General features: G+C 47.5%; 1 protein-coding gene across 6 annotated transcripts in view; it reads right to left on the bottom strand.

The window, feature by feature from the left end:
- Positions 1–798: 798 nt before the first annotated feature.
- The window catches only part of LOC103530912, a 59422-nt gene continuing 46614 nt past the window's right edge, over positions 799–13606 (bottom strand). For 4 of the 6 annotated variants that reach the window (XM_030448161.1, XM_030448158.1, XM_030448159.1 and 1 more), the window contains one exon: positions 799–3123. In XM_030448161.1, the coding sequence (XP_030304021.1) occupies positions 2995–3123 (129 nt within the window). In that variant the 3' untranslated portion in view covers positions 799–2994. Of the gene's footprint in view, positions 3124–5294; positions 5381–13475; positions 13500–13606 lie in introns of those variants that run through there. The other 2 variants (XM_030448160.1, XM_030448162.1) reach the window with 2 other exon arrangements.

The raw sequence follows: 13606 nt of genomic DNA on the forward strand, positions 1-13606 counted from the left end.
GCTTTTTTTGGAAGAAACATCACAGAAATGAGAAAAAGGAAATTCTGTATGGGAGGTATGAGAGCATAGGGCTTAGGGGAGGCAGCAAGTCCACCTTGCAATGCTTGGAAAATGGGCCAAAGCCAATTAACAATGAGCTGCAGCTGTCAGAGAGGGGAGGATTTCAAGATAAGAGACATGGCAGGAAGCCTAGAGGAGATTGGAGCTTGGAAGGAAGAGCAGAAAAGGCCTCCTGGGAATGAGTCTAAGTAGGACTGCTAAGGGAATTTAAGCTAGTTTCTTTTGGGGGGCCTTGGGAAAGGGGACATAAGTAATAGCATTCTAAGATGCTGGTTAAGATAGGGAGCCAAGTCTGTGGGGGAGAGATGGGAATTAGCTCAAGGAGCTAACAAGGGGGTGGGTATTAGTATTAGCATTAGTATGAGCATTGCAAGTACCTGAGATGGAGCTTCTACAGCAAGATCCAGAGGAAGGGGTGAGCTAAAGTCATGCTGTGAAAGAGCATGAGGGCCCAGCTGTAAGCAAAAGGGCTGCCGAGATTCTTGGGATAGAGTTGCAAGACTTACCAAGGCTAAAATTATAAGCTAAAGACCAGCTGTGTGGGCATCCACCCTTCTGTTTTGGAGGGATGAAGACCTCCAACCAGGTCACATTCAACCCCCAAGCAATAAGCAGGTCACTTGAAAGCCACTTGAGACTGGCAGTGCTGTGTCACAGCTCACTCTATTTCATTCCCTCCTAAACCCCTGCCCACAAACACGCAGAAGATGACAAACAGACCCACCAGAGGAGGGAATATAGCAGCTGTTACACTTTAATTCATTGTTGCGTTTTTATTATTCCTTCTGATTGAATAAGAAAAGACAGAAAAGTTACAAAAGTACTAAAAGGCAACAACACTGGCAGGACATCCCTGTCCCCCACTCCCACACAGGGGGAGGCAGCCTGCTGCACCCACAGGCTGGCAAAAACACATCTCTGGAGCCAAGCACCTCAGCAGCTTTCAGTAAGCAAAGCCCAGGGGCATGAAGCCATGCAGGGGCTGCCACCCCAGCCATCTGCATGGGGAATGTGCCTCTTCAGTTGGGTACCAGGCTACAGATGTCCCTTCTCCTGAGCACAGGGATTTGGTCCGAAAGGTCAACGCTTCCTGTTCTGCACTGGTCAGCTTGATCTGGCAGCAGTTAAAAAGCTGAGGAGTGCCAGCAAAATGAGACAAGCAGAGTCTTTACGAGGGCAGAAGGAATGGGCAGAAGAATCAGTCTCTATTGAAAGGACTTCTTGCAGGGAACCAATATGCTCTGCCAGAGAGGCTCCTCACCAGCAAACCCAAGTGACCTCTTGGAGGTGCTGCTGGTGGAGGGACTGTGATCATCTGGAGCAAAGGAACATGCAGAGATGGGGCCTATCAGGACAGGTATCTCCTCACGGCCTTGCCCAGCTGCTCTGCCTGCCTGAGTGAGAGGAGGTTGGGGAAGGAGGAGGGCAGGGGTGAGGGATTCAGGTCCCCAGGACTAAGTGGCCTTTGGGGCTCAATGAAGGGCCCAGAAAGAACCAGTGAATGCTGGTTCACTGTGTGGCCTCCTGCTGGCAGCTGGACTGATCATTGGTCTCATCCAGAGTCGCATCAAAGACCTCCACACTGGAGCAGATTTTAAATTACTTTGTATTACTCATAGTTGCTCCTCTTGATCCAGACAAGAAGTAAACTACTCACTCCCTCTTGTACCTGCTAGACAGAGGCTCAAGGTGGGGAATACCATAGACAAAGAGGTTACTCTCCCTCCCAGGTGCAGCAAGGGGAAATACCTCACCAGGAAAGGTGAGAATTTGTCCCATTAGCTGTTACCTTGTAGCATGAAGCATATACACACACACCTCAAGACCAAATCTCAATCACAGTCCAGTGGTAGCTAACTGCCTTAGGACTGCTTGTAGAAAAAATATCCCACAGTCTCACCCAAACTCCCCTCCCGTTTCTTCTATCATCAACAGATGGCAAAAAAAAAGAGACCCTTTCTCCCACCCCATGCTACGTCTGGGAACACTTGTTCTATTGGTACAAGGTGGGTCTACATGAATTTATTAGCCATCATAAAAGGGAAATTAAAAGCTTGCTAGAGACTTTAGGTTGAGTTTGGTGATACAGTTACCTTCAGAATCATGCTAGGGCAGGAGGACAAAGTTGTGGATGAGTACTGCATAATCCAGGACACAGACATCTCAGCAAAGAGGAGATGCAAGAGCACACTCCACTCCATCAACTTCTCTCTGATGATGCTGAGACAACTGAAAGTGGCCACTATGTTTCCCTGGATGGCTGAATGCAGACCCTCCATTCTAGAATCTTAATCCCTGATCTACAACTTTCAACCCATTTTAGGTATCACCGAGTTGTTGGCAGACCAGCTGGAACACGCAACTAGATTTGCCAGCTGGCCTCTCCCACCTCCCTCTCCTAAGGTCTTCCACACAAGAGAGCTTGAAGTAGATCCAACAGTAACAGTGTCAGCGAGGGATTTTCTTGCTTTGCAGGCAGCCTTCTAGAGCCTCTTTTCTCCATCCTGAGCTCACTTTTGTGTGGGAGAATGATCAGGTACTCCTGGGGAACTGATTTGGTTTGGTTTCACTCTGATCAATCACCCCTGCTGTGTAAGGCCATGCTATCCCCTGAACTCCTCAGGGATATCTTCAACTACCACCAGGTGTTTGACACTGCCCTGGTGTCTGACCTTACATTTTCCGGGCCTGACTGGTTTGTTGTGCCCCAAAAGACTAACATCTCACCCTTTGCCACTACTCAGATATGGCAATGATAGGAAAACAGGCACTGCTGCAAAGCCACGTGCTTCCTGCTGCCAGAGAGGCTGTATTGCAAAGATGTGTCATTGTCCTCTTCTGCTCTCACCCATCCCCTTGGGTATCACCACCTCCCTTTCTCCCTGCCAGGCAGGTGGTTGGCTGATAGTTCCTGAGGTTTTTGGAGAAACTCCTTCAGTAGGCACATGATGGTTCTTCCACTGGAGCTATCGGGCTCAGCGGCTTCAAGGTGCTGAGGGACCGGAAGGCAAAGGTGGAGGGATCATACACAAAGTGGGGCGGCGGGCGGCCTCCGCTGATGCTCTGGAGGGGAATAAAAAGAGGGATGAAGTCAGTGCTCATATAAGCTGCAAACAATTAAGTTCTTGCTCAAGTGCTTTGTCACGTCCCTTTCTGGTACAATTACACCTCCTCAAATGAGTGATTTTTATTGTACTTGAAGCAAATGGCACTAACATAAGCAGTGAAGTGCTTTTCTTACTCTCTTGCTCCTACCCCTCAAGAGAAAAGAATGCATCCCCATTCCAGGACTGAGGGCTCTGGGATCCATGTGAATAGAACTCATGGCACCTGTAGATGCACTTAGAGTCTCAAAGTCAGAACAGCATCACTGTCCATAGATAACATGAAAAAGCTAAATTCTGATTCACTTGGCCTTGAAGGAGGATCTACTAAACTTTTAGAGCAGGGATATAAACCAGGTCACCTCTGAGGACACATTCCTTTATTCTACACTCTCCAGGAGGGATTTACAAATTACTCTTTCTGAATCTATGAAGTCCCCGACACACTGAAACACTCCAGAATTTTGTCTTCAGACTTCCCAGTTCAATGAGGAAAGGCTGGGGAATGCTTGGAGAAAAAGATCCCACATGAAGGACTTAAAGCCTCATTTGTACCATGGCCACCAAAAACATACTCCCTCCTTCCCTTTTGCTCCCGGTGTTCAGAGCAAGGTCAGAACAGATCCAGAGTCAGAAGGCCAGAAACCTGTGTGTTCCTTGTGCTGTGTGACAGAACAGAAATGTTGTTCCCCACTAGGCTCTGATGAGACTATAGATCCCAGAGGAACTACAGTGCCAAGGAAGTGATTCCACTTAAATATGAAATGTTTTCCATTTCCTGCTTGGGAACATTTTTTCTTTCCTTAAGCAAGCAGAAGCAGCAGTAAAGCACTCCCTCAGTCACTCTTTGGCCAGGAGAGGAGATCTTACTGCTCAATGGGCCAGCAGAGTAGATCTTACTGCTCAATGGGCCAGCAGAGTATTTAATCATGCTCCTGCAAAGTTCATTACCCAGGGATATGTGTGAGCTACCAAGTGCCACGTGATGGAGAATTCAGCAGCTCAGAAACTCAAACAAATGTCCCCAACTCTCATGTCACTCCAGTCCCTGTTGGGAAGGACTTGACCATTGTTTTCATGGGGGCCGGAAAAAACCCAGTGAGAAGACATCTGGCCTGAGCTCTGGTGTTTTGTACCTCTCTGCTGCTTCTAGGCCTTTCCTAGCAAGGTCCATTGTTTCCCTTGCTCAGTCTGCACTAAAGGACTGTTCCTCAGAAGAATTACACTTTTTAGGAAAAACCATCAACTTTGCTGTCTTCTTTAAGACAGCTGACATTTTGGCACTTCAAAGTCAGGTCTATCAGATTGCTGAAACCAAATATCAGCATGAGCAAGGTGCTGCTTTCATGCCACCTGCCTCTGCCCTGGCTGGGTTTTAACTTGTTATCAAAGGACAAGCACAGGTAACCTTTCCCAGAAAGCTGTTCAAATTGTCAGGTTTGTTCAAACAACCACACCAAATCACAGAGTGCTACAGAAGTGTCCAAGCCAGGCCCCAGGTGCTGCAGTCTCTGCAGCAGGATCTGGAAGCCCCTGTCTCCAGGATCCTGGCCTCAGCTTGGCCCCATGGGGCAGCCTTTATGTCAGAAAGGGCCTCCTTAAAAGCCAGTATGGCTAGCATGTTCCTGCCTAGTCAGTACCTCCTCTGCAAATTAAGATGGGCACTTGAGAGTAGAAACCACCAACATGGTGCTTGGCATCAGCTGTACCTGGAGTTTCAGCCAGCTACATGCTTCATGCCCTGCTACATCCCCCCTGACACCTTGGCCAGCAGCATAAGAAACAAGAGAGGCAGATTTAAGGGCCTTTACTCAATAGCCACCTGCTGTGGGGTTATATATGGTGTGTGCTCTGGCAAACCTCAAAGCTGGAGGGTAACATAGCAACCCCTATTCAAAGCTAAGGGGCAGAATAAATCAGCACATTTGTCCTTCTCCAGAGCAGAGAAGGTCCCCTGTCAGTGCCAAGAGGGAATGGGAACAAAGAACCTGGCAGTCCCCTCCATTTTGAAATGCCAGACAGGATTAGGGAAGGCAGCTGAATCAGTTCATTTCTGGCTGACAGCAGATGGAGAAGAGGCTGGGGAAAGAGGGGTCCAGAGGACAGATGAAAGTCATCAACAAAACTCACCAGGCTTTGGGTGCCAATGCATCCTGGGGTTCTCTCTGGGCTGCCTTCTGGGGCCAATGCATGGGGCAGAGAGCTTTCCCAGTGCACTTCAAGGGAGACAAGCACAGAACAAGGGCTGAGGAGAAGAACGGGGATGTCAGAAGACACAGGAGCATGCAGAGATTCTCAGGTGGGTCAGGCAGCTGCAAGTAAAGCTCAAACTTGCACCCAATCCTGCTTCTTTGTCATGAGATCTCTCAAGCAGCCACAAGATAATTGCTGGCCTTCAACAGCACATCCACAACAGCAGGCAAGGGCAGGGTCAGAAGGGCTCTGTACCCAACTGCAGGCACTAATAGGAGAGGCAGGAATGCAACTGCTGTCATTCATGGGGGCATCCTGATTGATCTGCTGGCATTTATAACCCTGAGCAGTACTGAGGCCTGTCTTGCACCTACTCCATGACTGGCAGAGGAGCACCTCTGTTAGGGATCTTGCTGGAGCAAAGAAATAGCACCAGCACCAAAACACTCTTCCTGGAGATGAGCGTGCTTTCTTTGGAGCTCCTGTTTTGCTTTGGGGAGAACAAGACTCGATCTGGCGCAGTCCTTGACACCATTTGGTATCACAGCATGTGGTGGTCTGGCTCAGATGAGCAGTGCAAAGCAAAGCTGGGTAGATGTATTCCCAGAAAGAAGACAGATAGGGCTGGCTGCCAGAGAGGGGAACACATTCCTCCCACCCCCTTGCTTGGGCCAGCTGCCTCCTTATAGTCCGAACAAGCATCCTAGCCAGCCTGACCCTCTCTCCTTGGGTGTCCAGTGCCAGCCTGTGACACCCAGGACATTGCTTTGACTAAGGAGGGCTGTTAAGATTTGCTGTTACTGCAGCAGGCACCCCAGGGAGCTTGCTGAAACCTGCCTGACAGCTCCTGCTGAGGTACCCCAGGCCCAGCTTCTGCAGAAGCTCCTTGGAGCACAAACACTCCAAGCTTGACATTAGAGGCTGGTGCGTTCACTCTAATGGCATTTGGGCAGCTGGGTAACGCACAAAATGGAGCCTAATATGGGCCCTGCACTAATGGCAATCATTAACCAGAGCCCTCAATTTGTTAAGCCATGTATTTACACAGCTGGAGAGCAGCCTCAGATACTAGCACTGGGCTGCCAACAGGAAGGCACATGTGCTCAGATGCACACTGGCACATACACACTCACCTGCTCTCACACGCCTCAGGGTCTCCCCACTACACGCTGCCCTTCCCTGGACACACAGACCTCTTCCTGTCTTGGTAATCACAAGGAGAGCTGTTCCCACTCAGACATCTCTTGTCTGCTCACATCTTAACTCAAGCCAAGCAGGGCCCCAAAGGCCACCAGCATCCATGGACAGTCCAAGAGAGCAGAGCTCATTGCTTGCTCGTACAGCTGCCCAGAGCAGAGGGCAGCTTCAGAACCTGCAGACACCTATGCTGCCTCATTTCTGTTAAATGAGCTCCTAAGGGAGTTTTATTGTGTTAAGATGTTCCAAGCAACTAGGAGCAGACCATCTCAGTCACACATATTTGTCAGCATGTGCTGAGACACACATTTCTTCCCTTATATGCATACACCTGTGCATATACTGCTGCAAACCCATTCTGTGGTCACCATTTGCTTTATTACCATTAAATAAATACAGGTGGCAAATAAGCAACAGGCTTGAAACATATCTGAAGCACATTAACAAAGAAGCACACCTAAAAATGGCACAGATAGTGACCAGATGCAGGTGTCACACAGAACACCTGTGAGATTAAATACCACAAAAAAAAATCCAGGATTTCAGTAATATTGGCAGCCCTCAGAAAACAGAAATAGGCAACTTCTCCATAAATACATCTGTAACATAATTGAACATTTCATCAAGGAGAAAGCACACAAGAAGATAAATAGGTAAAGGGTAAATCTACTAATACAAACCTGCATCCACCTTGAACCAGTCCCCTACACCTAGGAAGTCTGGGAAAATCTCATATGCAGATTGTGATATCACTTAATTTTTGTCTCATGGTGCCACAGAAAGGTGGTTCTTCTCTTCAGACAAAGCAAAAGCAAGCACAGCTCCAAGAGTTGTGGACTCAGCTGTGGGAATGACAATCCCCACAGGAGAAGGAGGGGAAATGAAGTTACCTAACACAACAACTCTTAGAAGGGAGTGGTGTGCTAGGGGTGATACAAAACTAAGCCACACTTAATACCCTGGTCCTCTTTCATAAGAGCTCTAGTATCCCATCAGGATTCAAGATTGGATCAGCTTGTGTGCTCGGCCCCTATGCTCAGGGCCAACCCAGCACAGGAGTCCCTTCTTTCCTATCTCTGAGCCCCGACAGTTGGGAAACATTGCTGAGCTCTGTTTAAAGGATGCTGCCTACCAGTGGTGGATTCCTCTCAGTAGTGGGTGAGTGATCCCTTTGCAGTCTGTAGAGTCACTTGTTAAAAGTCCTTTGGGGTGAAAGGCACCATGTAATTGCAAGTTGTAAAGGCGCATCCGATTCCCACCACTGCGCTGCGTGAAAAGAAATAAATCCCCAGAAGAGCCTTGGCAAAGACAGATGCCTGCCTGCAGTGCTGCCTGCAATGCTGCCTGCCTGCAGTGCTGCCTGCAGTGCTGCCTGCCTGTGAGACAGTCACCTTGCACAGGAGTGGGCAGAGCCAGAGGTATCAATATTCAAGCAGGACACAGAGAAGGTAGAGGCTGTCAGACTCCACAGTGGAGCATTTACAAGTACACTGCTTTTAATTCCACTTTGTCTTCCTCCCTCTCACCCCTGCCAGGTGGTTAGAAATGAAATGGTGACACCTCAGTGTGTGAAACCATGAGCTACAAGCAAGGAAAGGGCACCCTCAGGCCTCCTCCTAGCTATCTCTAATTCCAAACAGTACTGGCAAAGCTGCTTCCCACCATCTGTGCCTCAGTTTCTCCTGTGTATGATATGTACACCTCAGTCAGGCAAGGCAGGATGAGCTAATTAACATCTAGGTGTTGTGACCTTCTGATGAGAGGTGATTTCCTTTCAATTAACAGTCTCACTCCAGGCAGTTTTCAAGAAACAGTAGCTGACAAGCAGGACCAGCTTCTCCAGTGGAGCAGCAATTCCCATTTAACTGCTGCTTCATTAATTCCAATAGGGCTTCTGAAAATTTATTCCAGTCACAGACCTGGAGCAGCTCAAAGAATAACTTTTCAAAGGCAAAAACCTGCCCTTCTAAAAGTCTCTCCTCCACCTCCAGGTTCATTTGTGGTTTAATTTCAGGGGATAGTTAAATGATACACTATGGCAGAACTTGGTTTTGAGACTACTTTTCTCCCTTCCCTTCCAAGAAAAGAAGATCAGCTCCAAACACTGTTCTGACAAGGAAGAACAAAACACTGCAGTTAGCGCTGTTTTTCTGTGTTCTCTGTTATCCTTCCCTACAAGGCTGAAAAGCCTCCCTTCCTCTAACAGAATAAGGCTGCCTAATGCTTACTTCCTTCTATGCAACCACATTGCAAAGACCAGTTCAAATAGTTTATAAACACATCACTGTTCCTCTTAGGGAAAAAAATATATATAAAAATCTAACATTTGCAAATATGCATTCAGAGCTGTCACATGGCAACTACCAGACTTTGAGAGGTGCCACCAGACAGATGACACTGAACTTTTTTGGAAGGTACTTCAAAGAGCCTAGCAGATGGTTGCTGGTCACTTGCCCAAAAGCAGAAATAGGCCAACTTCAGATTTGGGTCTTGTTGGCACCAGTGCAATAAGCTTTTCTTCTCCTCTCCCACACAGCTTTGAGATGTGTCTTTGAGAAAGCTGACTGCAAGCTTTGATTTTGCCTGCCTGACAATCTGAAGGAAGGAGACTCCACGATGAAAAGGGACAGATGGGTCATTCAGAGGGGCAGGTTGTCAATGCACCCTGGTGAACCTGGGAAACTCACCACTACAGGGTCATGGTGAAAATTGTGCTCTGAGGGCCACACAGATCTCTTAAGAACAACTAAATGAATCACATTCCCCAACTAGTGGGCTGTGCCCTCTCTTCCCTTCCTCTCCTGCTCATATGAAATGGCCCATGCTGCCTTGCACACACCTGCAGCAGTTCCTACACACATCCCAGGGTCTGCATCTGCCTAAGTGGGAGGAAGACCAGGCACGAGAGGAGCTCTAAGCAAGAACAGATACTGCCAAGGCATGATCTGTCCCTAAATCTCTCATCTATACCCTGGTAGAATCCTTAGCAGTCTGTACACATGGGATACTACCTTGTCATCTCCTTCCTTCACATTCTTTTTCCATCCCTTCCCTGTGTGGCAGGAACATCCCCCTCCAGAGGAATCAGAGCTGTCTGCTCTCAGTCCTCAGCCAGGAACCCCAGGTACCATGACCATGCTTCTCACAGAGCTGACACATGGGGTGCATCCTTAGGCACGTGCAGCTTCCAGTTTCCATCAGGCCAGGACAACCTCACTCCTGGCCAGGCAGGCTGGCACAGAGCAGCACACAGCTTTCAATTTAAAGGGAACAAAAATTAAAACTGCAAAGTGAGTATTAATTACCCTGGCAGGAACAGGCTGCAAATGGATGCTGACACACTGTGCTTGCCTCTGGACAAACTGCCCCAGCTGTGGAAATCAAGTGCAGGAAGGAGATGTGTAATGGGAGAGGTGTGTGGGAAAAGAGGATTACAGCTCTGCAGACTGGGAGGGTGAATGGGTGCCAGGTTCCCCCAGCCATGCAAAAAGAGGAGCAGGGAGCAGCTGCAATGGGCCTGGATGGAGTGGTAAAAGCCATGCCTGATCTGCCATCTTGGACTTCAAGCTTTGCCAGAAACGGTGTCCCGCTCTATTCTCTAACACCCAAGGTGAGCCAAAAATCACAAAATCTGTCCCATTTTCTGTGAAACATGCCTTACCACTTCCCAGACCCTTAGCCCCACCAGCCACAGCCACCACCAATTCATAGGGCTGTCCTGGGAGCAGCCAGTCACTGGGCTGCACCTCAGTCCTAAACTCCTTTCTACCCCTCCCCATAGTTTCATTCTTAAATCAGATCAACAACCCACATCAGATACCCAGAGTGTGCTGAAAACAGGATGTCAGCCTCCTGACTCACTCATTATTCACTAACTTTCATGGTGCTGTCTGGATTTCAGAGTTCTTGGTTATTCCAGTGTCTATTCTGCAAGCATTTACACAATTTAATAGCTGCATGGATTATGGCAGAAATTTATGAAAAGCAGGCAGCAATAAAAATTCTTTTATTTAAGGAAGCAGAAGAGAGACATGACAGTCCCTCTTCTGGCTGCTATGGACAGGCTGAGTGCTGGTTAGTCTTTGCCATGAAATCCAATAAAAGCAATGGTAGATAAAACAATTATCTGTAGCTACTGTTTGGGATTGTTTTTAACAGACAGAGGCATTCCCACCTTGATCCTTGAGGTACACTTAATCCTTCCCCATGATGAAGCAGCTCTGGGATTTGGAACTAGATGATCTTTAAGGTCCTTTCCAACCCCAACCATTCTATGCAAGTCTCTTGTCAGAAATTATCCAGACCATTCCAACTTATAGCTCCCCAGCACCAGCTATCACTGCACTGAGACCTTAAGCAGACAGCACAGTGGCTGGGCTGGGAGGAACATGGAGAGAACTGGTTTAGCCAATAAGCAAATAGATATTTGTGCTCTCACTTAGCAGAGGACCTCTGTTTTGCTCAAAAAGATATGCCCATCCAAGCTGAGGGACTGGAGTGCTACAGTTTCCATGAGGGGCCTTTGCCCAGCAGATAACCCAAGGATGCAGATCATCAAGAAGGGAAGTCCCTCATGTTGCTTCTAAAGGGCAGATTCATGTTTAGGCTCTCAGTCACAAATTGAAGACACCCAGGAGGGTTTGACAAACTGCTAGCAAACTGCAGTTTAGGATCTCTGCTACCTGAGACTTCAGAGCTGCATGATATGGTATGAATACAGACACAGCTCAAAGCCAGACTTCAGTTCCCCTCACACTGACTCCCTTTGAGCAAGTCACATTCTCTGCTGGTTTCTTAGTTTAACTTGTTCTGAAATTGCCATCATGATGTCTATCTGCCTCTGACATACTATAGCACAGCTTGCAAAACACCTTGAGAGCCTCAGATGGAAGGGACAACATATGCGTGTTGTCCCTTGTTCTTACTCTTCTTATTTCTGAGAAATCTTTACTTCTTACTGTGCAGCCAGAAACAAAGGTTTGCACCAATACTGCTCTGTCACCTACTATGTCTTGTGTTTGTGACTAGCTCAGGTGTCTGCCAAGACGGCTCAGGTCAGCATATCTACTGCTCAGCTCCACTCTGAAAAGGTCACTTGTTTTAGAAGGGAACCCAGCATGTTTCTACAATGGCCTTATAGGATGCAGACACAAGAGATAAGAGATAGGGAAGTCATTCCAGAACTCTGGCCCCTATCCAAGCAGAGGGTGTTCTCAACATTGATAAGATCAAGGCAAGAGCACAAGAGGTTTATGTTCCGATTTAAAATTCTTATTTTATTTTTACATAGCAGAAAATATCTATCTGATCAACTAGGTTATCAGATTAACCTTGAAATCCCTCCTGCCTCTCTGCCTGTCCCAACAAGAGCTGTCAAGATACTCAGGGGCTTGCCAGCTGTGTCTTCTACCCACCTACTGCTGCTGAGATAAGCCCAGCTCCACCAATCCCATTCAGAGACTGCATGTAGGAGTTTGTGAAGGAAGAACAAGAATAGGACAAGATTACAGGCTTCTAACCCTCATCCCAAGAGGGCCTGGGGAACAGAAGACTTACAGAAAGACTCTGGAAGATGGGTCTCTGCATTCAGAGCTGTGGCTACAGCTGACCAAGCCTGGTGCAGGGTAGAGTTAGTTAAACCCTGCAAACACGTGCTCATACAGCCATCCTCCTTCCAGTGCTAAGGAAATATCTCCACCTAACATCCAACTGCATCATCCTAAAATACAAACACACACACGTGTACCCAATCCCACTGATATCTAGCACTTTGCTTCCAGTTAGACATTACACTGGCTGACAGTTTGGGGCACCAGCGACCAAGTCTGCAGACACACACATCACCCACCGTACTGTGCAGCACCCATGTAGGCCCACATTTACCTCTCACCTTGCACTGACATATACTGTGCTACATATATCATTCTACAAATCCATACTTCATACACACACTGTCACCTTCAATTTGTCTCTGCTCCCTTGTCTGCAGAGGCTGATTCTCTTGTTCCATTATCCTTTACTCAGGGGGTGAAGGGGTGGCACAGAGAACTTTAAATTATTTTCTCTTTACAGTCAGGCTCTGACCCATCAACAGCTGCTATTCCTGAAAACATTTCAAACATGACTGAGCTGCTACACATCTGAGAAGTTTACTAATCTCTCTGCCTTAATCTGCCTAGGTTTATAGATGTGTCACATCACTGTCCCATCAACCCATTTAAGAACTTCTGAGTGGAAAGGCTGTAATCCAACATCACCTGAATTGACTTCTGGGAAGCTGAAGTACAGGGAAAAATGACAAGGTGTCACCCTAGTTTTAAAACAGCATGTGGAGAAGCAAAGCCCAGCCTAGATCACCTCCTTGAGAACAACTCCCAAGGACCATGAATGAACCAGGGCTGAAACTGTGTTTCAGTGCCAGAGTGCAAAGATGCTGAGTCTCCATCTCACCTTTCCGTGGAAGACTTTCAGCAGAAGGAAGAGTATAACTGGAATGATGCATGAGAGAGCATCATCTTGCTTCCCAGTGTGGCAGCAAAGCTCCAAGATGTCAAGGCAACCAAAATATTAGTCAATAACAGACTATTTTTAAAACCATGCATTGCCTCACAACCACATGAGGACAGTGTCCTCAGCAAGAGCAGTATGAAAATGCTTCACTGATGTTACTAGCAGGTCACTGTCATCATCTGCCTCACACAGGACGCATAATATTTTGTTCTTCAAGCTATTCAGCAGCAGGGAAAATGGGGGAAGAAAGAAAGGATCCTTACTTAAAACCCTTAGTATACACCATCAGACAGCCTGCCTGCTCCTCAGATGAGTCCTCTCTCTGCATCCCCATTCAGCTGCACGCTGTCTGGATGTCACTGCCACCTCAGGCTCAGAAAGAGACTGCACATACTTACCTTGTGTTGAAACAGGAACACTTCTGCATCAGGGTTTCTACAGTGACACAAGCAAATTGGTTCACATGGTGATGTTTCCTGTTGTGACACACTTGTCAGGTTCCTCCTGTAACAGCTCATCTACCCATTTGCTATGAGGGCTCT

The sequence above is a fragment of the Calypte anna genome, chromosome 3 (assembly GCF_003957555.1).
Source record: "Calypte anna isolate BGI_N300 chromosome 3, bCalAnn1_v1.p, whole genome shotgun sequence".
NCBI lineage: Eukaryota > Metazoa > Chordata > Aves > Apodiformes > Trochilidae > Calypte > Calypte anna.